This window comes from Coregonus lavaretus (assembly GCF_964263955.1).
Source record: "Coregonus lavaretus genome assembly, chromosome: 37".
Taxonomy (NCBI): domain Eukaryota; kingdom Metazoa; phylum Chordata; class Actinopteri; order Salmoniformes; family Salmonidae; genus Coregonus; species Coregonus lavaretus.
The window spans coordinates 5,227,036-5,251,075 of record NC_140024.1 but is presented as its reverse complement, the minus strand read 5'-3'; the positions used below and the strand labels follow the sequence as shown (position 1 = coordinate 5,251,075).

The following is a 24,040-nucleotide window of genomic DNA, read 5'->3' as shown; positions in this document are numbered from 1 at the left end:
TATTATCCTGGTATTTATAATCCCTTGGTATTCATGATCATGGAAACAGAACAAAAATCTATTGCCTAATGCTGTTTTTCCACCTTGGAAGATTCCAATGCATGGACTTCAGATGCAGGCCAGTATCCTGTAATAGGAAGGATACATTTACATTCTAGTCATTTAGCAGACGCTCTTATCCAGAGCGACTTACAGTTAGTGAGTGCATACATTTTTCATACTGGACCCCCATGGGAATCGAAACCACAACCCTGGCGTTGCAAGCACCATGCTCTACCAACTGAGCTACAGGAGGACTTTTCAGTCATTTTCCAGTAAGGTATCTTTACTTTTACGTATACTTTTACTTTAAGTATGGCTTTTGGGTACTTTTTCCACCACTGCTTAATATAAGGAAGTTAATGTATAACATTTACTTTTTACTTTTACTCAAGTATGACGATTGAGTACTTTTTCCACCACTGTCATAGACCAGGGTTTTTCGTTAGCCGGTAATATTTTATCTTGTGAAAAACAAGAAATAAGACAGAAAAACTGAAAACTTAAGCGTGCATAACTATTCACCCTCCCCCAAAGTCAATACTTTGTAGAGCCACCTTTTGCAGCAATTACAGCTGCAAGTCTCTTGGGGTATGTCTCTATAAGCTTGGCAGATCTAGCCACTGGGATTTTTGCCCATTCTTCAAGGCAAAACTGCTCCGGTTCCTTCAAGTTGGATGGGTTCCGCTGGTGAACAGCAATCTTTAAGTCATTCCACAGATTCTCAATTGGATTGAGGTCTGGGCTTTGACTAGGCCATTCCAAGACATTTAAATGTTTCCCCATAAACCACTCAAGTGTTGCTTTAGCAGTATGCTTAGGGTCATTGTCCTGCTGGAAGATGAACCTCTGTCCCAGTCTCAAATCTCTGGAAGACTGAAACAGGTTTCCCCTCAAGAATGTCCCTGTATTTAGCGCCATCCATCATTCCTTCAATTCTGACCAGTCTCCCAGTCCTTGCCGATGAAAAACATCCCCACAGCATGATGCTGCCACCACCATGCTTCACTGTGGGGATGGTGTTCTCGGGGTGATGAGAGGTGCTGGGTTTGCGCCAGACATAGCGTTTTCCTTGATGGCCAAAAAGCTCAATTTTAGTCTCATCTGACCAGAGTACCTTCTTCCAGTCTCCCACATGCCTTTTGGTGAAAACCAAATGTGTTTGCTTATTTTTTTCTTTAGGCAATGGCTTTTTTCTACATGTTGTAACAGAGCAAAGACAACTTGTTTGTCATATGATTTAAAGTCTCTGATAAAGTGAATTGTTCAACATCCTGGGCTTACTTACTTTCACCAATGGAACTGCACAACATTTAAAACATATTGTGGAGTTCATGTAGGTTACTGTTTATGCAGGCTCCATGAAATTGTTTGTACCTTATTAGGATATAATTTGAATACTGTAACTCTCCACTAACAGGGTTCTGAGTGGTGTGAATATAATTTTAAGCACCAAGTTCCAACCCACAGGCTAGTTTAATTCAACCTGTTACTGACCAACTACACTGGACAAGTCCAAACTGTCTCACTGACACAACTGAAGAGCTGAGAGGTAAGGGATTGCTCTGCCATATTCTGTAATATGCAATCCAAGTGGGAGAATGATGTGGAGTGTTTCTTGAAAGATTAATTAAAAGCTATTCTAATTGTGATCGACTTCCTAAGTTCCCAACCTTGATATTGGGGGACTATAACCCTGGTCTGTTGGTGTCATGTCAGCAAAGTTCACTGACTCACCATCTCTGATGCCCCCACAACGACAGTGGTTATGTCATATACCCACGTGCTAACCTAACCTTTCCCCTAGTTTGAAAGTCCGCACTGCATTTTGGATAGACGCTTCCTTGACAAAGCACATTCAAAAGTTCAGAAGCCTACCAAAATAATACAGGTACATCCATTTTTCATAATACTTTTTTAGATACTACATATTGTAATGTTGCCGGTAAATATAGCATGTGTTGTCACTGGAATGTTTGGTTGCGTAGTGAAAGTTATATATTACTATATAGGTAAAGGAGTTATGTTAGCTCGCTGTCTCCATGTTTGTGGAGACAGCGGTACTAGCTAGCTCGCTACAAACACTGGCTTTTCGTAAATCATTCAATTAATGTCAGCAAGCGAGCGTCTAATGTCAACTATTTTGTCATTGGAGGCTAAATTAAATGGTAATAGTAGCTAACTAAGGTAGCTAGTAGTAGAAAGAGAGCTAGCCTGGGCAGATAGCTACAGTATACCTAGCCTAGCAGTTCAGACTTGCATAAGTACAAATGTTAAAAGTATATCGTTTGTAAGGTTTCTCAACGTAGGGAATGACAAAATAAAGCAATCTATTATATATATTAGCCTTTTTTGTAAATCTGGCGCGAGCTGCTTCCGGGACGCTTGCCCATGTCTTGAACTTTCACCTAGATTCCAAAGCGGAAACATGCAATGTAATTGTATCACAGATAGAACAGTAACGTTATTTTATTGTATCGCGCAATGTTGTGATTTCCACTAAATAGCACAGCCACAACGTCAAAATGGTCTATATCTTTACTTTATTTTTACTTTTTGCTTAATTTAAGATTAGGGTTAGCAGTGTGTTTTAAGGTTAGGGTAATGTTTAAAATCACATTTAAGAAGATCAGTGTGAGAAATAGGAGGGGTTTATGACTTTGTGGCTGTGGTAACTAGTGACGACCCAACGTTGTCGCGCTTGTAATGACAAATGAAAGTAATTTTGGATACAAAAAGTTGCAAGGTCCTATTCTCTTCATCAGTGTGGTAGTAAGCTGCATTTAGTATTATTAAATATTTTGCCTCAAACTAGCCTATTTAAATCAAACGATTTAAATTAATTCAATTTATGGTGAAATATGCCTAGGAAATACAATACATTAAAACAATAATTCTAAATAAATTCAAAATAAAAGTAAGAAAAAACAAGTAATACAAGCCTACATGTGTCCTGACCTGTACCCTTATTAACCTTTGGAATATTTATGTTGACTTGAAACCCAGAATGTACTGTCCTGGTGTGTGTTGTGGCATAAAAATATCCACAAAGACTTTTAGTCTTCGGAACATCAGAAAAACCTAATGATGTGTCTTAGTTACCTTGGCTGTGACTGTGTTAAGGCCCACTGGCACTTGCATGGCTGTGTTTTTTCCTCTTGTTTTATTAGGTCATTTTATAAGAAGAGGTGACGCAAGGTATAATAAACCAATGCAGCAATAATCACCTATTGAGATTGTAAACCCTTATATAACCACATTTATTTGTATTCCCCTGCCAGCTTTCCGACAACCCTTCTGCTCTGGAGACGCAGCTCATCCGGAGGTCCCGGTTCGAGGATGTGGACGACCACTATAGCACGATGCACCCTTTCGACCATGCTCAAGCGAAGCTCCGTCTTGGCCTGCCGTGCCTTGACGGCTGGGGGTAGGCCTGGATGGGCAGCTGCCATCTCTCCATCTCCTTCTCTTCACCTGACCTGGAGGCAGCTCCGTGGGCACGGGACCCAGGCACCTGCCCCGCTCCCCTCCACCGCCCTGGGGGACAGCCCTGGGGTGAGGCAGGTCCGGGCCCTGGAGCAGGAAAGGCTGCTGGAGGTGGAGTGGGAGGACAGCGTTCAGAGCCTGTACCCGTACACATGGCTTAGGGACAACTGTCAATGCCCGCTGTGTACCCTGCAGTCGGCCCAGGCCCGCAGCCTGCTGCTCTCCCAGCTGGACATCCACACTGGGGTCGACCGGGTCCAGGTCACTGACAACAACAAGGTAAAATATCTTGGATGAACTTATCTTTCCCCAATTCTAAATGTAACCATAAGGAAGAAAATGTAGAACTGGCCATATATCAGTGCCAATCCTTCTTGGTCAAATAGCCCTTACACAGCCTGGAGGTGTATTGGGTCATTGTCCTGTTGAAAAACAAATGATAGTCCCACTAAGCGCAAACCAGATGGGATGGCGTATCGCTGCAGAATGCTGTGGTAGCTATGCTGGTTAAGTGTGCCTTGAATTCTAAATAAATCACCAACAGTGTCACCAGCAAAGCACCCCCACACCATCACACCTCCTCCATGCTTCACGGTGGGAATGACACATGCAGAGATCATCCGTCCACCTACTCTGCGTCTCACAAAGACACAGCGGTTGTAACCAAAAAATCTCAAATTTGGACTCCAGACCAAAGGACACATTTCCACCGGTCTAATGTCCATTGCTCGTGTTTCTTGGCCCAAGCAAGTCTCTTCTTATTATTGGTGTCCTTTAGTAGTGGTTTCTTTGCAGCAATTCGACCATGAAGGCCTGATTCACGCAGTCTCCTCTGAACAGTTGATGTTGAGATGTGTCTGTTACTTGAACTCTGTGAAGCATTTATTTGGGCTGCAATTTCTGAGGCTGGTAACTCTAATGAACTTATCCTCTGCAGCAGAGGTAACTCTGGGTCTTCCATTCCTGTGGCGGTCCTCATGAGAGCCAGTTTCATCATAGCGCTTGATGATTTTTGCGACTGCACTTGAAGAAACTTGTTCTTGATATTTTCCGGATTGACTGAGCTTCATGTCTTAAAGTAATGATGAACTGTCGTTTCTCTTTGCTTATTTGAGCTGTTCTTGCCATAATATGGACTTGATCTTTTACCAAATAGGGCTATCTTCTGTATACCACCCCTACCTTGTCACAACACAACTGATTGGCTCAAACGCATTAAGAAGGAAATAAATTCCACAAATGAACTTTTAACAAGGCACACCTGTTAATTTAAATGCATTCCAGGTGACTACCTCATGAACCTGGTTGAGAGAATGACAAGAGTATGCAAAGCTTTCATCAAGGCAAAGGGTGGTTACTTTGAAGAATCTCAAATATAAAATATATTTGTTTAACACTTTTTTGGGTACTACATGATCCCATGTGTGTTATTTCATAGTTTTGATGTCTTCACTATTATTCTACAATGTAGAAAATAGTAAAAATAAAGAAAAACCCTTGAATGAGTAGTGTCCAAACTATGAACTGGTACTGTAGATATGCATCTGTTGGTGACCCACGATCCAGAGCATCCCAAACATGTTCAATGGGTGACATGTCTGGTGAGTATGCAGGCCATGGAAGAACTGGGACATTTTCAGCTTCCAGGAATTGTGTACAGATCCTTGTGACATGGGGCTGTGTATTATTATGCTGAAACATGAGGTAATGGCAGTGGATGAATGGCACGACAATGGGCCTCAGGATCTTGTCACCGTATCTCTGTGCATTCAAATAGATAAAGTGCAATCGTGTTCGTTGTCCGTAGCTTATGCCTGCCCATACCATAACCCCACTGCCACCATGGGGCACTAGGTTCACAACGTTGACATCAGCAAACCGCTCGCCCACACAGCCCATACATGTGGTCTGCGGTTATGAGGCCGGTTGGACGTACTGCCAAATTCTGTAAAACAATGTTGGAGGCGGCTTATGATAGAGAAATGAACATTATATTCTCTGGCAACAGTTCTGGTGGACATTCCTGCAGTCAGCATGCCAATTGCACATTCCCTCAAAACATGAGAAATCTGTGGCATTGTGTTGTGTGACAAAACTGCACATTTTAGTGGCCTTTTTTTGTCCCCAGCACAAGCTGCACCTGTGTAATGATCATGCTGTTTAATCAGCTTCTTAATATGCCACACCTGTCAGGTGGATGGATTATCTTGGCAAAGGATAAATGCTCACTAACAGGGATGTAAACAAATTTGTCAACAACATTTGAGAGAAATACGATTTTTGTGCGTATGGAAAAATGTTGGGCTCTTTTTATTTCAGCTCATGAAACGTGGGACCAACACTTTACATGTTGCATTTATATTTTTGTTCAGTGTAGATGGCAATATTGTTGCTAGTGTAAAGGCCATCACGCTGGTTGCTTAGCGAGTACCACTTTCTCCCGATTCGGCCCATACCTGGCGCGAACTCGGGACCTCTGCCCTGCTAGCACACATGACCACCTTCCTGAAGGGTCTTATCAGTCGCCGCCACGTGAAAAGCTAGCTATTCGCTGGCGCATGTGCTACACTAGTGTGAGCTGCCTTTCTCACGCAAACCCTTAAACAACCTCTGTGGTTGTCCTCAGGTGTCCATAGTGTGGCCGGACCAGCACACCAGCGAGTTTGACCCAGAATGGCTGAGGAAACGGTGCTTCTCTCCTGCTGCCAGACAAGCCCTACAAGAGGAGCTCTTCCTAAACGGTAAGACTATTATGCCGAGGACTGCTATATGGCAACTTCACCACTATCGTTGAAAGTAAATATTCTGGAATAACTCAGGATAAATCCTTTATTATTGAATTTGATCCAATCCCAAACTGGTAGGGCCTGTGTAGTTTCATAGCTGTTCGTTTGTGTTGAGCATGTGTCTCTGTTTATTTAAATTCACTGCTACAGTACACGTGTGCACACACACACACACACACACACACACACACACACACACACACACACACACAATGCCAATTCAGTCATGCTGACAGTGTCCATTCTATATTTGGCTAGTCTAGTCTAGCAGTAGCTGACTGCTACAGTGCTCTGAAGACCCATGAGATAAATGCTTTTCGTTCTTGAAAACATCCCTGAAGAATTTATCTGAAAAGAATGAAGGGTCTGTGCCCTCATACAGGACTTAAACCAAGCATCCTGTTGTGCAAATTCCAATGTTACTTTTTGATTGACATTTTCTTTGTGCCATACATTTTCAGTTGTTTAAAAAACATATGCTACAGGCCACAAGAAAACTTTAGAAAAACATTATTGATATTAATAAGCGTATTTACTGTATATCAGTATTTGCTTGTTACAAGTTTTCTAAATGGTCAGCTGGGAAGCTAAGGGTTGAGCACAGACTGTGTAACAAGAATAACATCCAAGAATACATTTCATGCACCACACCCCGTGTCGTAATTGTCTCAAGGCTTAAAAGTCCTTCTTTAACCTGTCTCCTCCCCTTCATCTACATTGATTGAAGTGGATTTAACAAGTGACATCAATAATGGATCATAGCTTTCACCTGGTCAGTCTACTGTATGTCATGGAAAGAGCAGTAGTAAAAGTGAAATGAAAGCTGTAGCTGCATTTCAACTGAGGAGAGACTAGATGGTGTTTCCACACGTGGCCCTGAAGGACCCACAGGTTAGAGTGGCTGCTGCTTTGTCTCCACTCTAGAGTGACTAAAGGCAGTGTGTGTGGATTGCAAACTCCTCACCCCCCCTCCCTTCTCTCCTTTAGTACAGGTGTAAGAGGTCCCCCCCCCCACACCCACGCACACACTTACACACACACACTTTGTCAGTGCAGGGTTTCTGTTCTTCAACTGTTGCTAGCTCAGCACCAGGAGTGCTCCTACTAGACAGAGTTTAGCTCATGTTCTGTCTGGCTCTGTGCGCTCTTTCTTTCTTTCTCTCTCACACACACACGCACCAGCCCCCCTGTCTCTGGGTTTAATTATATCCTCCTGAGGTCTGGTCAAATTCCTCCTGCCAGAAAAACCTGGAAAAGTTTTCATTTTTAGATGGATGGTGAATAATGTTCACATCTGGAAGTTTTGTTACTCAAGTTTTGTTCACATCCCTACCTAGCTCCCTATAGGCCTCTCTCTCTCCCCTCTCCCCTCTCCCCTCTCCCCCCTCTCCCCTCTCCCCTCTCCCCTCTCCCCTCTCCCCTCTCCCGCTCTCTCGCTCTCACTCACTCACTCACTCCACTCCACTCCACTCCACTCCACTCCACTCCACTCCACTCCACTCCACTCACAGACATGGGCCTAGTTTGGAATATCTGTACTTTTTCCTAAAAGACCGGGAAGATTGTGAAAGTGTAGCACACGCGGGAGATGCCGAGGTCAATATGATAATATGAACTGTGGGGGTGTTACTGACTGAATCACACCTCACTTGTTTTTTGTCCTTTGGTGTTTGTAGGAATTAGGAGTTTCCCCCTAACCATTTACTTCTATTTCATGTATTTACACAGCATGGAAATGAGTGGAAGAATGGACAGTATGTTGTTGGGGGGCACGTGTAGTCTCGAGGCGGCTGTGTTGACCACTAGATCAACCTCCGGGACCACATGCCCCCAATCATTTCTAATGATATGGTGTTCCCCAGACACTGCTGCTGCTGTCAAAGTGTGCAGCCTGTCAATCTCTAGCCCAGAGGATGTCGCTTTCACACATGTAGACCAGACTACATCGCTGAGGTATGCAGCGGCTGTATGTGAAATAGCTTAATAACTTGAGACCTTCGGCAAGGGGTGAAGTCTGTGGTCCTCTGTAGCTCAGCTGGTAGAGCACGGCGCTTGTAACGCCAAGGTAGTGGGTTCGATCCCCGGGACCACACGTACACAAAAAAAATGAATGCACGCATGACTGTAAGTCGCTTTGGATAAAAGCGTCTGCTAAATGGCATATTATTATATTATTATTAAAGTCTGTGTGCAGTCCTGTTTAACTCCCTTCCTCTGCCTCCACCATATGGAATACTGATTAAAGGGAACCTGAGGGGAAGTGGATGCTTAGAGACACTATTTTAAAGCCAAACTTCTGACCTCACTCAATCGGCTAGGCTTTAGGCCATAGTGTGTATAGTATACAAACAAACACAAAGACTTGTTTTTGCACAGGGAGATTGGAATCTACAAGCAGTGTTTGTCATTATATTCATCATTATATTTGTTAGTGTTCACACTTCCTTTTAATCTTACTGAGGGCCTTAGCAACCGCGAGTTGTTTTTCCTTCTTATTCCAAGGGCATTTTAGGAATGGTACAATAGTCATTTTCGGTTTCTGAAACACAATCTGTTTCAATCACCCCCCCAATTGAAATACCGGATAGTACTTGTTATATTGAAGTAGTTCCAACAGTAGTTTAGTTATTATTACCATTATTATTAGGCATTATCTATCTAGGCCTACATTATTAACATTATCAGTACACTTAGAAAAAAGTGTTCCAAAAGGGTTCTTCGGCTGTCCCCATAAAATAACCCTTTTTGGTTCCAGGGAAACCCCTTTTTGGTTCCACGTAGAATCCTTTTGGGTGCCATGTAAAAACCTCTGGGGAAAGGGTCCTATATGTAACCCAAAAGGGTTTGACCTGGAACCTAAAATGATTATTCAAAGGGTTCTCCTATGGGGACAGCCGAATTACCCTTTTAGGTTCTAGAAAGCACCTTTTATTCTAAGAGTGAAGTAGTCATTATCTTCTGTATGTTTATCAAATGTTCCAACTCGCCGCCTCCTGTGAACAGTAATAAAGCCTGTAAACCGGTACTATCATGTCCTTCAGCTCTCTTTGAATGCTTGAGGAGGTTAAGGATTTCCCTCGGTGAGTGAAGTGGTGTTTTCTCGCTTTCTGGCTCGCATACTTTGAGCCTTTTACCTACCGTGAGGTGACGAAGCAGTGTTGGCTGGCTTATCCAAGAAGCCACAGTCTTTTCTCACACATCTTCCTCTGGACTCTTCTCCACCACTGCTGCCAGTAAATGTGTCAATGTGTCAACACCTTTACTCACTGTCTGCTTGGTCACTACCGTAGTGCCTACTGAGTCACTCTTCCCTGCAGATTTTGGATCAGCTCACATTTTAAAGCATCCCTTCATGAGATAAACAGGCCTAATCTGACTCTTGGACAGTTGTTAGTGGTATAATGAGATAGATCCTTAAGACTGTCCTTAAAAAAACTCCTTGTTTGGCCACCAAGGAATTGAACATTCTGCTCTGGTGTAGAGATCCAAGATGGCATAGCAGTGCGGTCGTGTTTTCTGTAGTGTCCTCATGTAAATAGCCTTTTATTTTATTTTATGTCTTTTTCGTATATATTTCTCAATCTCACTTTCCATCCTTTAACTAAATATACTCTCCTGCAACCCGCCTCACCCAATGTGGAACGGATTCTATTATTTCTTCATACATTTTTATCCAGAACCTCTGGCTGAAACTAGCCAGCTAACTAGCTACTTGCTATTAGCCACCGTTAGCCGTCTTCACCATTGTCCGTGGCCGTGGCCTGCACTACCTACCAGCCAGCTCTAGCCTGGACAATTATCGGCCAGTCTGCACATCACGCTATCGAGCCAGAGCATATCGGATTTTCTGCCGGAATCACTGAATCACTGGACCTTAACAACAACGGATCGTCGCAACTAGCTAGCTGTAACCGAATGGCTATTGTCGTTGTTGGCTAATCACGACTAACCACCACTGTCCTGAAGCTAACCCAAGTTAGCCTTGAGCTAGCCTCGAGCCAGGCCCATCTCCCGGCTATCTACCTCTCTGTCAACCGGACGGGACCTCCTAGTGTTGACACGGAGCCCCGCCGATCCATCACGACTGGTCTGCCGACGTAATCGTCTGATGTGGTTTCAACAGGCTTCCCGTTGCGACGACCATGAAGATCTATCTGCTAGCCCTGGCCCGCTAGCACACGCAATCAACAGCCATGCCTGTAGCGTAGCAGCCACTGAACTGCTCCCGGATTTACTTATTGCTGTTCTCTGGACCTTATGATCACTCAGCTACACAGCTGATGCCTGCTGGACTGTTCCTTTATACAGTACCCCATCCTGTTGATCTGTTTAGCCTGAGCTCAAACTTTCGTCGCCATTACCAGCTGTTGTCTTAGCTCTCTCGAATAACACCTGTGACTGCTTTATGCCTATCTCCCATGTCAATATGCCTTGCCTATTGCTGTTTCGGTTAGTTCTAACTGTACTTTTTCAATGTAGAGCCCCCAGTCCTGCTCAACCTGTCTCAGATAGATCCTTTGTCCCACCCCCCACACACGCGGAGACCGGCTCAATCGGTGCCTCCAGTGATGCTTTCTCTTTCATCTTTACCAACGCTTAGGTTTACCTCCACTGTACTCATATCCTTCCATATCCTTGTCTGTACATAATGCCCTGAATCTATTCTACAACGCCCGGAAATCGGCCCCTTCTCTGTACCCAACGCACTAGAAGACCAGTTCTTAAAGCCTTTAGCCGTATCCTTATTCTACTCCTCTGTTCCTCTGGTGATGTAGAGGTTAACCCAGGCCCTGTAGCCCCCAGTATCACTCCTGCTCCCCAGGCGCTATCATTTGTTGACTTCTGTAATCGCAAAAGCCTTGGTTTCTTGCATGTTAACATCAGAAGCCTCCTCCCTAAGTTTGAGTTATTCACTGCGTTAGCACACTCAGCCAACCCTGGGCTAGACAATCTGGACCCTTTCTTTCTAAAATTAGCCACCGAAATTGTCGCAACCCCTATCACCAGCCTGTTCAACCTCTCTTTCGTATGGTCTGAGATCCCCAGAGATTGGAAAGCTGCCGCGGTCATCCACCTCTTCAAAAGGGGTGACACTCTAGACTCCAAACTGTTGCAGACCTATATCCATCCTGCCCTGCCTTTCGAAAGTATTTGAAAGCCAAGTTAACAAACAGATCACCGACCATTTAGAATCCCACCGTACCTTCTCCGCTATGCAATCTGGTTTCCGAGCTGGTCATGGGTGTACCTCAGCCACGCTCAAGGTCCTAAACGATATAATAACCGCGATCGATAAAAGACAGTACTGTGCAGCCGTCTTCATCGACCTGGCCAAGGCTTTTGACTCTGTCAATCACCGCATCCTTATTGGCAGACTAAATAGCCTTGGTTTCTCAAATGAATGCCTCGCCTGGTTCACCAACTACTTCTCAGATAGAGTTCAATGTGTCAAATCGGAGGGCCTGTTGTCTGGACCTCTGGCAGTCTCTATGGGGGTGCCACAGGGTTCAATTCTCAGGCCGACTCTATTCTCTGTGTATATCAATGACGTCGCTCTTGCTGCTGGTGACTCTCAGATCCACCTCTACGCAGACAACACCATTTTGTATACATCTGGCCCTTCATTGGACACTGTGTTAACAAACCTCCAAACGAGCTTCAATGCCATACAACACTCCTTCCGTGGCCTCCAACTGCTCTTAAATGCTAGTAAAACTAAATGCATGCTCTTCAATCGAACGCTGCTTGCACCCGCCCGCCCGACTAGAATCACTACTCTCGGCGGCTCTGACTTAGAATATGTGGACAACTACAAATACCTAGGTGTCTGGTTAGACTGTAAACTCTCCTTCTAGACTCACATTAAGCATCTCCAATCCAAAGTTAAATCTAGAATCGGCTTCCTATTTCGCAACAAAGCCTCCTTCACTCATGCTGCTAAACATGCCCTCGTAAAACTGACTATCCTACCGATCCTTGACTTCGGCGATGTCATTTACAAAATAGCTTCCAACACTCTACTCAGCAAATTGGATGTAGTCTATCACAGTGCCATCCGTTTTGTCACCAAAGCCCCATATACTACCCACCATTGTGACCTGTACGCTCTCGTTGGCTGGCCCTCACTACATATTCGTCGCCAAACCCACTGGCTCCAGGTCATCTATAAATCCCTTCTAGGCAAATCCCCACCTTATCTTAGCTCATTGGTCACCATAGCAACACCCACCCGTAGTATGCATTCCAGCAGGTATATCTCACTGGTCATCCCCAAAGCCAACACCTCCTTTGGTCGCCATACCTTCCAGTTCTCTGCTGCAAATGACTGGAACGAACTGCAAAAATCTCTGAAGCTGGAGACACTTATCTCCCTCAATAACTTTAAGCATCAGTTGTCAGAGCAGCTTACCGATCACTGCACCTGTACACAGCCCATCTGTAATTAGCCCACCCAACTACCTCATCCCCATATTGTTATTTACATTGTTATTTATTTTGCTCATTTGCACCCCAGTATCTCTATTTGCACATCATCTTCTGCACATCTATCACTCCAGTGTTAATACTAAATTATAATTGTAATTATTTTGCACTATGGCCTATTTATTGCCTTACCTCCATAACTACATTTGCACACACTGTATATATATTTTCTATTGTGTTATTGACTGTACGTTTTGTTTATTCCATATGCTGTTGTTGTTTTTTCCGCACTGCTTTGCTTTATCTTGGCCAGGTCGCAGTTGTAAATGAGAACTTGTTCTCAACTGGCATACCTGGTTAAATAAAGGTGAAATAAAAATAAAATAAAATGTTCGTAAATGGTCATAAAATAGGATAGAATTGTTTATCACTTTTTAATGAGACAATAATTACTAGCTTGGCTTAGAGATGAACACAAGTATTAATATTTTTTTAAATAGTTACTTAACGGCATACATATTGCATTCACTGGGTTCGCTATCTAAAATACTCTCCTCAGCTCAAATAGCAAACTGTCTGAATGTTATGATAATCTGCCTGACTTGGCCTCAGTTAGGCCTAATGGGACTTGATTGGTTCCTGCTCATCCATGCAGCGGCTAATGTCTTTCCTCTGACTTAGTGGGAGTCTGTGTCTTCCTTGACTCATCTGGTCTGAATGTAGACTCCCTCTGGACCTACGTGCTCTTGTGGCGATGTGTGAGAAGTCATCAAGGCTCCTGAAAACATAGCTGTAGTGGTGCATCAATGGAAAAACACGCGTCTTTCCCCAAACTTCACCATTTCCATGTACGCACACACTGATTATCTATCAAGAAGATGAATCTCCCCCGCTGAGCACATGCACACACACAGCCGGCACACACGCACGGACATACACAAACACAGACATACACACACACACTTGGATGCGTATGGTATGCTTCGGTGGATGTGTAACCAGGCCAGCACAGTACAGCTCATTTCAGCTTTACTGCTCAGTAGAGTGAAAAGGATATTAAAGATCTGAAAGGACTGAATAGGTGTAAGCAACAAATGGGAAATTCCATCCAGCCTGTCTGAGGGCTAGGTCAAGCTATAACCAGAGGGGCAAGCTATTATTGCTGACTCCTATCCAAGTCTTCCAGATCTATAAAATGTACCATGGGGTAGAGGTAGGGATGAGGGGTCGGCAGGGGGGGTGGGGGGAGAGAGAGCAGGGGGGTGGGGGGAGAGAGCAGGGGGGTGGGGGAGAGAGAGCAGGGGGGTGGGAGAGAGAGAGCAGGGGGGTGGGGGAGAGAGAGAGCAGGGGGGTGGGAGAGAGCAAGGTAAAGAGAGCGAGAGAGAGAGGGGGGTAGAGAGAGACAGACTGCCGTCAGCTGCCTGCCAGCAACAGGAGCCGCAGCTTCAGGTTTCCTCGTCTGGAAAAGCCACAGCAGCAGACCAAGACCAACGGAAGGGAGGAAAGGGATTATGCACACACGAATACACTCACATACACGTGTGAGCATACACACGCTCCCATCAAACAGACAGATAATGCGTACATACACAAGCATAATAGTGTCACATAAAAACTCCTGCGTTCTTCTACACATACATACTAGGACAGACACAGGCACTAGTTCTCTCAAACACACACACACACAGCCTGACATTGTATCTCAGTTAACCCCAGCTGGAAACTATGTAGGAGTCAGGGAGACTAATCGCTGATTGGCTTGGTGGACCAACGCTACACGTTCCAGGAAATCAGAGCAGTGATTTTGCGCTTAGTGAGAATTCGAGCAGAACATTCTGGGTCCTGCACCATCTGAACCTTCCCAGCCCGGGCCCACTGCCCAGCCAGCCGCTCTCTTACCCCATCTATCACCCACTAACTGGCCTACCCAGGTTTAGCTCTCTCTGCTCTGACTCTCTCTATGCTCCTTTCCACTCCACTTTCTCTCATTCTCTCCTCTCTAATCTCTCTCTCCATTTGTCTCTCCCTTCCTCTCCTTATTCTCTCGCTCTTCATTTTTCTTGGCCCTCAAGGATTGAAATCGGTTTGTTCAAAACATAACAGTGAAGGTAGTGAGTACTGATCTTGAGTCAATCAGGAGATAACCAGTGATGTTAGCCGAACATGACAAGTTTGGGGGGAGAGAGAGCAGGGGGGTGGGAGAGAGAGCAGGGGGGGTGGGGGAGAGAGAGCAGGGGGGGTGGGGGGAGAGAGAGCAGGGGGGTGGGGGGAGAGAGCAGGGGGGTGGGGGAGAGAGAGCAGGGGGGTGGGAGAGAGAGAGCAGGGGGGTGGGGGAGAGAGAGAGCAGGGGGGTGGGAGAGAGCAAGGTAAAGAGAGCGAGAGAGAGAGGGGGGTAGAGAGAGACAGACTGCCGTCAGCTGCCTGCCAGCAACAGGAGCCGCAGCTTCAGGTTTCCTCGTCTGGAAAAGCCACAGCAGCAGACCAAGACCAACGGAAGGGAGGAAAGGGATTATGCACACACGAATACACTCACATACACGTGTGAGCATACACACGCTCCCATCAAACAGACAGATAATGCGTACATACACAAGCATAATAGTGTCACATAAAAACTCCTGCGTTCTTCTACACATACATACTAGGACAGACACAGGCACTAGTTCTCTCAAACACACACACACACAGCCTGACATTGTATCTCAGTTAACCCCAGCTGGAAACTATGTAGGAGTCAGGGAGACTAATCGCTGATTGGCTTGGTGGACCAACGCTACACGTTCCAGGAAATCAGAGCAGTGATTTTGCGCTTAGTGAGAATTCGAGCAGAACATTCTGGGTCCTGCACCATCTGAACCTTCCCAGCCCGGGCCCACTGCCCAGCCAGCCGCTCTCTTACCCCATCTATCACCCACTAACTGGCCTACCCAGGTTTAGCTCTCTCTGCTCTGACTCTCTCTATGCTCCTTTCCACTCCACTTTCTCTCATTCTCTCCTCTCTAATCTCTCTCTCCATTTGTCTCTCCCTTCCTCTCCTTATTCTCTCGCTCTTCATTTTTCTTGGCCCTCAAGGATTGAAATCGGTTTGTTCAAAACATAACAGTGAAGGTAGTGAGTACTGATCTTGAGTCAATCAGGAGATAACCAGTGATGTTAGCCGAACATGACAAGTTTACCAGACAAGAAAATGTCCATTTACACAGGGGAAGGCAAGTTCAGCCAAAACACCTAATTCGATACGACATGCTCTGCTGTTATGGCTTACTCCGTCACGTGTGATATCCAAAACCTCAGGGCTCTGTCCCAGAAGCACCGTTCTGCCTCTAGCCAAGAACTTTATGTCCCCCTTTGTGTGCGGATACATACCGGCTGGTCAAATGTTGTCTATGGGCTAGTCTGATTTCATGGGAGTACTTTATACTAGAATTTTAGAAGGAACTAGCCTTTATTCTAGAAGTTCCTCATACTTCAACCTTCTCTTCGTCGGTGACCCTCAAGATCAGCCAGCCTTTAATAAAGATCTTATTTCCCTTACAAACATTTTTCAACCCTCTTCATTTACAGAGTTTGAATGGGGGGGGGGGTCTTCTTGACTTTTTGATCTATCCCGACAGAGAGAGTTGTTTTGGAGATGACAGCGTGAAGGGAGATGTAAAAACCTGCTGTGGGTTAAGTCATCAGTATCAGTGAAGGGTATCATTGTATCTCGATGACTCATGTTGCAGCTGAAAAGGGTCAGGATCATTCCCCAGAGTGAAAATCAAGCTGCAGCATCTTCCTGCATAAGCCCCTAGACACCATAGATGTACTCACAGAGAAAAATCCATTGACTACGCCACATAAATAATTACGTCAACTGAGTTAATGCAAAGTCAAGCTTTCTGACATGGATTTTCTCTCCACTTAATCCTGATGAATTGCCACTGAAGAGGTTTGTTGTACCCCCTCAGTTTGTTTTTGAATAATTCATTAGCACTAGCTTTGTACCTACACACACCCACACACACTAAATGTGCTCGACAGCTGTGTCTGCAATGCAGGAGACACTGGAGAGAGCCTCTATGGAAAAAGGGCACAAGCCAGCTGGATGCGAAGCAAAGCAGTGGGAGGCTTTTTCCACTGCTGTCAGTCGAGAAATGAAGACTCTTCTCACCCCTCTCTCCCCCTCCCCCTTCCTACTCACAGAGTATTCCAACCATAGCGAGCTGGCCTCCGTCTTATCCCTTGGAGGAAACGTTTCATGGACACACTGACATATTATGTACAGACAGTACAGACTGTGTCCGGGAGCATTACACATATTGCCGTTAGAGTCCATTGTCCACTGACAGGCTGTGGTGTCTGTCCATGTGTCCAAACAAGCCAGGGCATTCTATTCTGTCCCCGACCTGCACCCCAGGCAGTTCAATCACTGCACAGAGCAGAAACTGCCAGTTGTAAACATTGGTAGAAAATGGCCGAAATGTGTATCTCTATAGTTAAGTCACACTCTCTATGCATTGCAAAATTCTGACAATGCAAAATTCCCGGAAATTTACCAGGTTTTTCAGAAATCCTGCTTCAAGGATTTTCAGTTGAAGGATTCCCTCCCAGCTTATTCCCTCCTGATTCTGGGGAACCTCCAACTGGAATTTATGAAAAACCTGGGAACTTTGACAAACAATGATACGATACAGGAAGGAATGATACAGACTATACAGGATGATACAATACTTTAATGAAGTGCATCTATCTCCTTGGCTCTCTCAGAGCGTGTGTACTGGGACTCAGAGCTGCGGATCCCCACGGCCAGCTTCGAGGAGGTCCTCCACGACGACAAGGCCGCCCTGGCCTGGCTGCTGGCTCTACGCCGCGTGGGCATCGTCTACCTGAAGGGGGCGCCGGTGGAGCAGGGTCAGGTGGCCCGCCTCAGCCAGAGGATCGGATACCTCCGACTGACGTTCTACGGGTGAGAAACCATGCCCTCTGACTGTATTAGCGTCATACACTCTTAAGCCAAACCACGGTGATATAATTTCATATGAATCTATAAGCTCTGCATTTTCCACACAGCTTTATATTCCCACCGCAGTAGATTCACTAGGGTGCGTTTGTTGAACTTTGCCATCATGTCCGATTTTCCTAAATATGATAATTATAGAAACCATTGCTACTCTCAACTATCCGCTCCTTTGTATACTGAGGATAACATGGACAGCCTGGTTAAACCAGACTGAACGCTACGCTCACTATTATTGCCTTCAGTCTGCATTAACCAGAAGTTTAATGGACATGCAACCAAATTGAGTTTTGGTAGGTAGGCCTCAGTCCATCTTAACTGGGACTGATCTAGTTCAGTAATGCTTGCACAGGGACAAAGACTGGGAGGCCAGTCCAAAATGTATCCAGGGGACATTAAGCCAGAGGTATTACCCCATACACTCAATCAAAGCTGAGGTTGGAACAACAAGCATCCCACAGCCAGCAGTTTAGCCCAGGTCAGTGGAAGCTAACAGCTGCGAACCAAAGTAAGAGAAATGTCATTAAAGAAGCTGCAGTTTTTGTTTATTGTATATATATAAAAAAAAGACAAAAAAGAAGCTGCAGTATTTGTCTTCCACAATCTACAACCCAAGAGACAACAAAATACCAGGGCACATTTTTGCATATATTTGAGCACAGAGACTCCATGCCAAGAGCAAAGAAGACACCTAGTATAATTGAAATACTATTTCATCAGCATCCATTTAACAAATGCTATAAATGTAGGACGATGAGTAACTTTTTCCATGTCCTGTTGCTCTTGAACCTTTTTAATCTTTCCAAAGAGAATGCCTTGGTCATTAGTGCTCAACACCTTTTGTGATTAGATCATTTGTTAATAATCATTAATAATGGACCTTTCTCAACTTTTCTCATTCCTTCCTCAGGCACACATGGCAGGTGCAGGACAAACCCCAGGCTAACAACGTGGCCTACACCTCTGGCAAACTCTGTCTCCACACTGACTATCCAGCACTGCACTACCCACCTGGAGTGAGTAGACAGGATCCACCGTCATCTTCATGAAATCTACATTAATCCTCTCCTTTCCCACTATCAGTCAGACACCTGAGTCATATCTGGATAAAACACTCTTGCACACACACACACACACACCTACATACACACATACAGTGGGGAGAACAAGTATTTGATACACTGCCGATTTTGCAGGTTTTCCTACTTACAAAGCATGTAGAGGTCTGTCATTTTTATCATAGGTACACTTCAACTGTGAGAGACGGAATCTAAAACAAAAATCCAGAAAATCACATTGTATGATTTTTAGGTAATTAATTTGCATTTTATGAAGCTGGTTGAGAGAATACCAAGAGTGTGCAAAGCTGTCATCAAGACAAAGGGTGGCTACTTTGAAGAATCTCAAATCTATCTGTTTAACACTTTTTTGGTTACTACATGATTCCATGTGTTATTTCATAGTTTTGATGTCTTCACTATTATTCTACAATGTAGAAAATAGTAAAAATAAAGAAAAACCCTTGAATGAGTAGGTGTGTCCAAACTTTTGACTGGTACTGTGTGTATATATATAAGCAGTTTACTGCACCAAGTCCCCACACCCTACGTAAGATGTATGTATCCTGTATGGGATGGCTGTTAGCAACAGTACTAATATCCTGTATGGCTGTTTGCAGGTGCAGTTCCTGCATTGCCTGTGCCAGGCTGGCGAGGGCGGGGAGAGTGAAGTGGTGGATGGCTTCCACATGGCAGATCAACTGAGGAGAGAAGACCCCGAGGCCTTCAGGACCCTCACCTCCCTGCGGGTGGACTTCACAGACACAGGGTCCGACTACTGCGACTTCATAGTGCAGTCCAAGAACCACATCATAGAGTGAGTGCCGCACCATTAAAATACATAAGACATGGATGCATTGGTCTGTTTTTCACACACATAAGAGCCATCACTCAGCTTACATATTAATATGACCTGACAGGAGGTCAGTCTAGAACTGCTCCAGGTAGCACATGGACCAAAATACACACACACACGGACACTCACTCACACTTACATTCTCAGGATGATCTTAAAGCTACATGGATGTGATTTAGGAGCTTGATGGATATGTGTCGCCATCTGCTGCTCAGAATGTAAACCGCAGTATCAATGTATAATACACAACCTGCAACCAATGTTCCCTCTAAGCTGTGTGCAGGCGCGCAGATCCCATCGGACTGCTGCGCACAATAAATATCAGCCCGTGCAGAGAAGCACGAGATTGAACTTCACACAACTTTCTACAGTGCTTCCTACAAGAGCACAACATGTGTGCATTTCTAGCAATCTTTGAAAAGCTAGTCAGGTAAAGAGCTATTTTTTTATGTCTTAAAGGGGCAGTGTTGTATTTTGAGACGGTCTTGAATAATCTAAGTAGCCAATAGGCAGAGGGTAACATAATTTGTCTGGTACTCTGTAATAATGGTATGGGAATAATAATGCATTTATTTGGTGGTTTCTTGCATCAAACCACACAAGATTTTCAATCACCTCCTTGTCTGAAGGACAAGTGGATAAACAGGTTAATGTCAAGCTCTGCATGTTTTTTTCAAAAGTCTCATGGAATGTAGACCTACTTTGTACACCACACATGTGCTGCTACTGTAGGCTGAATGATAGAACAGCTATTTCCATGTTAAAATGTTATGGGATGCATTTTTCTCCATGGTTTTGATGGTAGGCCACTCTAGTAGGCCTACATTATGATCAAGTAGCCTACTTGGCCACTGTTAAAACTGTAACTTAAAGCGGGAACAGACTCAGTGTTCACAGTAAACGCGCCCCGGAAGTTGCACAGAATGTTGCTCAGTGAAATCTGGTCAGTGCCCCAAAAAATTTGAGGGAACATTGCCTGCAACTGATGGTTGAGAAGATTATTTTAAATGAGCAAGCAAGGTCACTGTGGGAATTTCTATTTACTGATCTTATACGATTGTACCAGATATGAGCATCGGACACTTGACAACTGCTGAGTCTTATTATGCAACAAGACCTAGATGTCCATCATGGAGTCATTTTCATAGTTTCTAAAGGTTGACACACACACACTCACAGTGGCACCCCTCCTCTCTCTGTGCAGTGTTGACAGTGATGGGCGGGTGGTCCGGATCAACTACAACAATGCCACCAGGGACTCTGTGCTGGACCTCCCCCTGCACCAGGTCCAGGCCTTCTACAGCTCCCTCAAGGCCTATGTCCAGCTGATGACGCGACCAGAAAACGTGCTCACCTACAAGATGGAGCCTGGTCAGTGTGTGTGCATGAGTGTGCCCCTTCAAGATTAGCAGTTAAAGTGACGCTTCCCTGGATAAAAGTTGGCAATATGAGTAGGATTGCATTGTAAAATATTGCGTTCATTGTAGTTACAAATGTTGTAGAGGTCTATGACTACTGGTGATCTTTTATGTGTCATACTGTAGTAGCACATGAGAGGTAGCCTATACGTTTTAACTTTCATCTTGAAGTATCTGTATAACATGGGTGAGTACTGAGTCGGCATATCCCTCCACCTCCTCCTGCAGGCGACCTGGTTACCTTTGACAACTGGCGCCTGCTCCATGGGCGGAAGAGCTATCTGAGCCACCCAGACCGGGTGAGACACCTGGAGGGAGCCTACCTGGACTGGGACGAAGTCATGTCTCGCCTGCGGATACTCTGCAAGTCTGTCAATGGAGAGAGCTAGACCCCCCAAGCCCCCAGAGCCAACTATATAGAACAGCATCTATCAACAGCAGGGCTTCTCCAACCCTGTTCCTGGAGGTTTTCACTCCAACCCTAATCTAGTGCACCTGATTCTAATAATTAGCTGGTTGATAAGATGAATTAATCAGTTTAGTTACAACTGGGGTTGGAGTGAAAACCTACAGGAGGGTATCTCTCCAGGAACAGGGTTGGAGAGCCCTGATCTACAGAATTTCAGAGCGGGGAAAAGAGGCAGAGGCTAATTGTCTAGTGGGCTACGGCTACCCCTGTGTGGGTCAAGATGGCTGCCGGTCTTTTGAACAGAGTGACAAGTGGGCAAAGTGCAAGAAGATGGGGGAAAATTTGAGGGAAAAGGCTTGAACACTTCCCTTCATAAGTGCTAACAGAGGAATAGAAACTGTATATGAGAAGCATACCTATGAAGAATCTGTAATTTACTGTATGAAGCAGGTAGACTATAGTACCTTTGTTCCTAGGGTTGTATAGCACTTTACTACATCTACTTCTCAATGTCTTAAGGGTGTCACATCAACAAGAGGTGATGAAGTTTGTGACATATTTTCTACCTCTGTCATATTGTATCCAGTAGTATAGTTCAGTTTCAGCCATCTAACCTTAAGAAAAAAATAGTGTATAGCACTAGTATCAGCCCCCCCCAAATCAAAACTTTTTAAATAACTCTCATTACAATAACTCTCCATATGTAAAATGTATGCACACGCAAGTTTGGATAAAAGCATCTGCTAAGGGATTAATCAAAATGTACATAATGGTTACCTGGGGGAAATTGGGGGAGGGTCATGCTTTTTCAATTTCAGTCAAGGAGAGGGTTTAGTATATATATATATTTAATCTAGTCCAGGGGAGGGTCATGTAATTTGTCAGTTGATGACATTTCAATATTTATCAATGTTAGTTGCTTATTAGGCTATATATTGATGTGTGCCCGATGCCACCCCTCATCTCTGATTCTCCGCTGGGTGCGCAAATAGACTATTTAGTGTGGTCTCAATCAATTGATCCATAGCCTATAGGCTACGAAGTGCATGCTCGGAGAAGCACAGAGCAAAGTTATATTTCTAAGATAGCTGCTGATGGTGTAAAAACATCTAGGCTGCATTACACATTGCAATGGATATTCCAACCCTGAGCCCCGGAACCTATTTCTTCCTATTTAAGAAATAAGAGGTAGGCCTACCTGTTTGTCAGATGAAATTAGGCTATAGAATGCTATATCCATAGATTTGTCGCTCATTTCCTCCACCCACTCTTTAAATAGCCTACCTCCATGTCAATGAAGGGCTGTTAAGTTAAAACCAAGACCTGAATTGAGAGGGTATGAAAGGGGATCCCTAATGATGTCTCAGATTTAATTATTTGCAAACAGGGACAGTTTCGTTGCAAACAAGACACTGGTTTGGCATTGGAGAAATATAAGATGAACACATAGGCAAACTCTGTCAATGTTTAGAATGTAATTTTGGTAATTTGTGTGGTATTCAAAAATATGAATATGTGAAATGACGTAGAATTTAATGACATTTTTATAAAAAGCTTTTTTTTGGGCGGGGGACCTGCAAATACGATGACAGATTAATGCAATGCTTTTACTATAAAGGAGATATTTCCACCCCTAGGCTACTCTTGTCCATGGTGGTCTGCAAACCTACAAGCTTCTGGCCCGCAGCCCAGTGCGATATCAAAATTCTGGCGTTGCCATGTAATGCATAGATCTGCCATTTGTTTTCAATGGAGAACAACTTGTCCTCTACAGTACATGGGCATGTTGAAAGCCACAAATATAGTGCAGCTTGGCATTTAGTTCCAGGACAAACAAATATTTGCTATCGTTCGGTTACAATCGTAGATGTTAATTGTCTATTCTATATTACATATATACCGTAATTTTCGGACTATAAACCGCGCCTTTTTTCCCATTTTTCGACCCTGCGGCTTATATAACGGTGCGGCTAATCTATGGATTTTTACAGCTAACGGCCACTAGAAGACCTCCTAAATCTATGGATTTTACAGGTTACAGTCCACCAACTTTAACTCTATGGGCTCTATGACCGGTCCGCGCCCCCCACCTTTAAGCGGCGGGCTCCAGCAGGAAAAGCTGGAGGCCGGAAAAGAGTGAGACAGGTAGCGCGCAAAAGTAAAAGTGGAACCGAGAGTGGTACGAGAGACCGAACGAGAGCAAGACAGACAGACATTACGAGAGCGAGACAGTTTGTCTCTTTCCCGACAATCCCCTCTGTGCACGAACCCTTACATATGGTAATTAAACATTAAAACACCTGCGGCTTATAGTCCAGTGCGGCTTATATATGTACACATCATTCAATATCATTCAATTTAGCTGCTGCGGCTTATACTCCGGTGCGCCTTATAGTGCGGAAAATACGGTAGTTCATGCTAACAGCGCTCATTGTAATAATTTGTGGTGATATGTGAATCAGTGCCTTGACAAATGTGTTCATTTAAGGGTATTGTCTTAAACCATGCTAGTATTGCATTAAATCTTCACAAATGTTACTCTAGATTTCATTCTTGATGTTTTCCA

The 24,040-nt window shown here is 44.4% G+C and overlaps 1 protein-coding gene across 1 annotated transcript; it reads left to right on the top strand.

Annotated features, from left to right (window-relative positions):
• The first annotated feature begins 1,846 nt into the window (after window positions 1–1,846).
• LOC311111285 (gamma-butyrobetaine dioxygenase-like) lies at window positions 1,847–24,012 on the top strand. Its single transcript, XM_084154000.1, has 8 exons — window positions 1,847–1,930; window positions 3,321–3,804; window positions 6,152–6,266; window positions 17,484–17,682; window positions 18,644–18,749; window positions 19,412–19,608; window positions 20,852–21,018; window positions 21,294–24,012. The coding sequence occupies exons 2-8, from the start codon at window positions 3,379–3,381 to the stop codon at window positions 21,452–21,454; spliced, it is 1,371 nt and encodes a 456-aa protein (XP_084010126.1). The 5' UTR covers window positions 1,847–1,930; window positions 3,321–3,378; the 3' UTR covers window positions 21,455–24,012.
• The last annotated feature ends 28 nt before the right edge of the window (window positions 24,013–24,040 follow it).

What these genes read in the sequence shown, in the direction of transcription:
- LOC311111285 (XM_084154000.1), top strand. Translation starts at nt 3,379, where the DNA reads ATGTGGACGACCACTATAGCACGATGCACCCTTTCGACCATGCTCAAG. An exon ending in AGAGGAGCTCTTCCTAAACG is followed by an intron (nt 6,267 to 17,483) that starts GTAAGACTATTA and finishes TGGCTCTCTCAG; the next exon opens with AGCGTGTGTACTGGGACTCA. An exon ending in TCCAAGAACCACATCATAGA is followed by an intron (nt 19,609 to 20,851) that starts GTGAGTGCCGCA and finishes CTCTCTGTGCAG; the next exon opens with TGTTGACAGTGATGGGCGGG.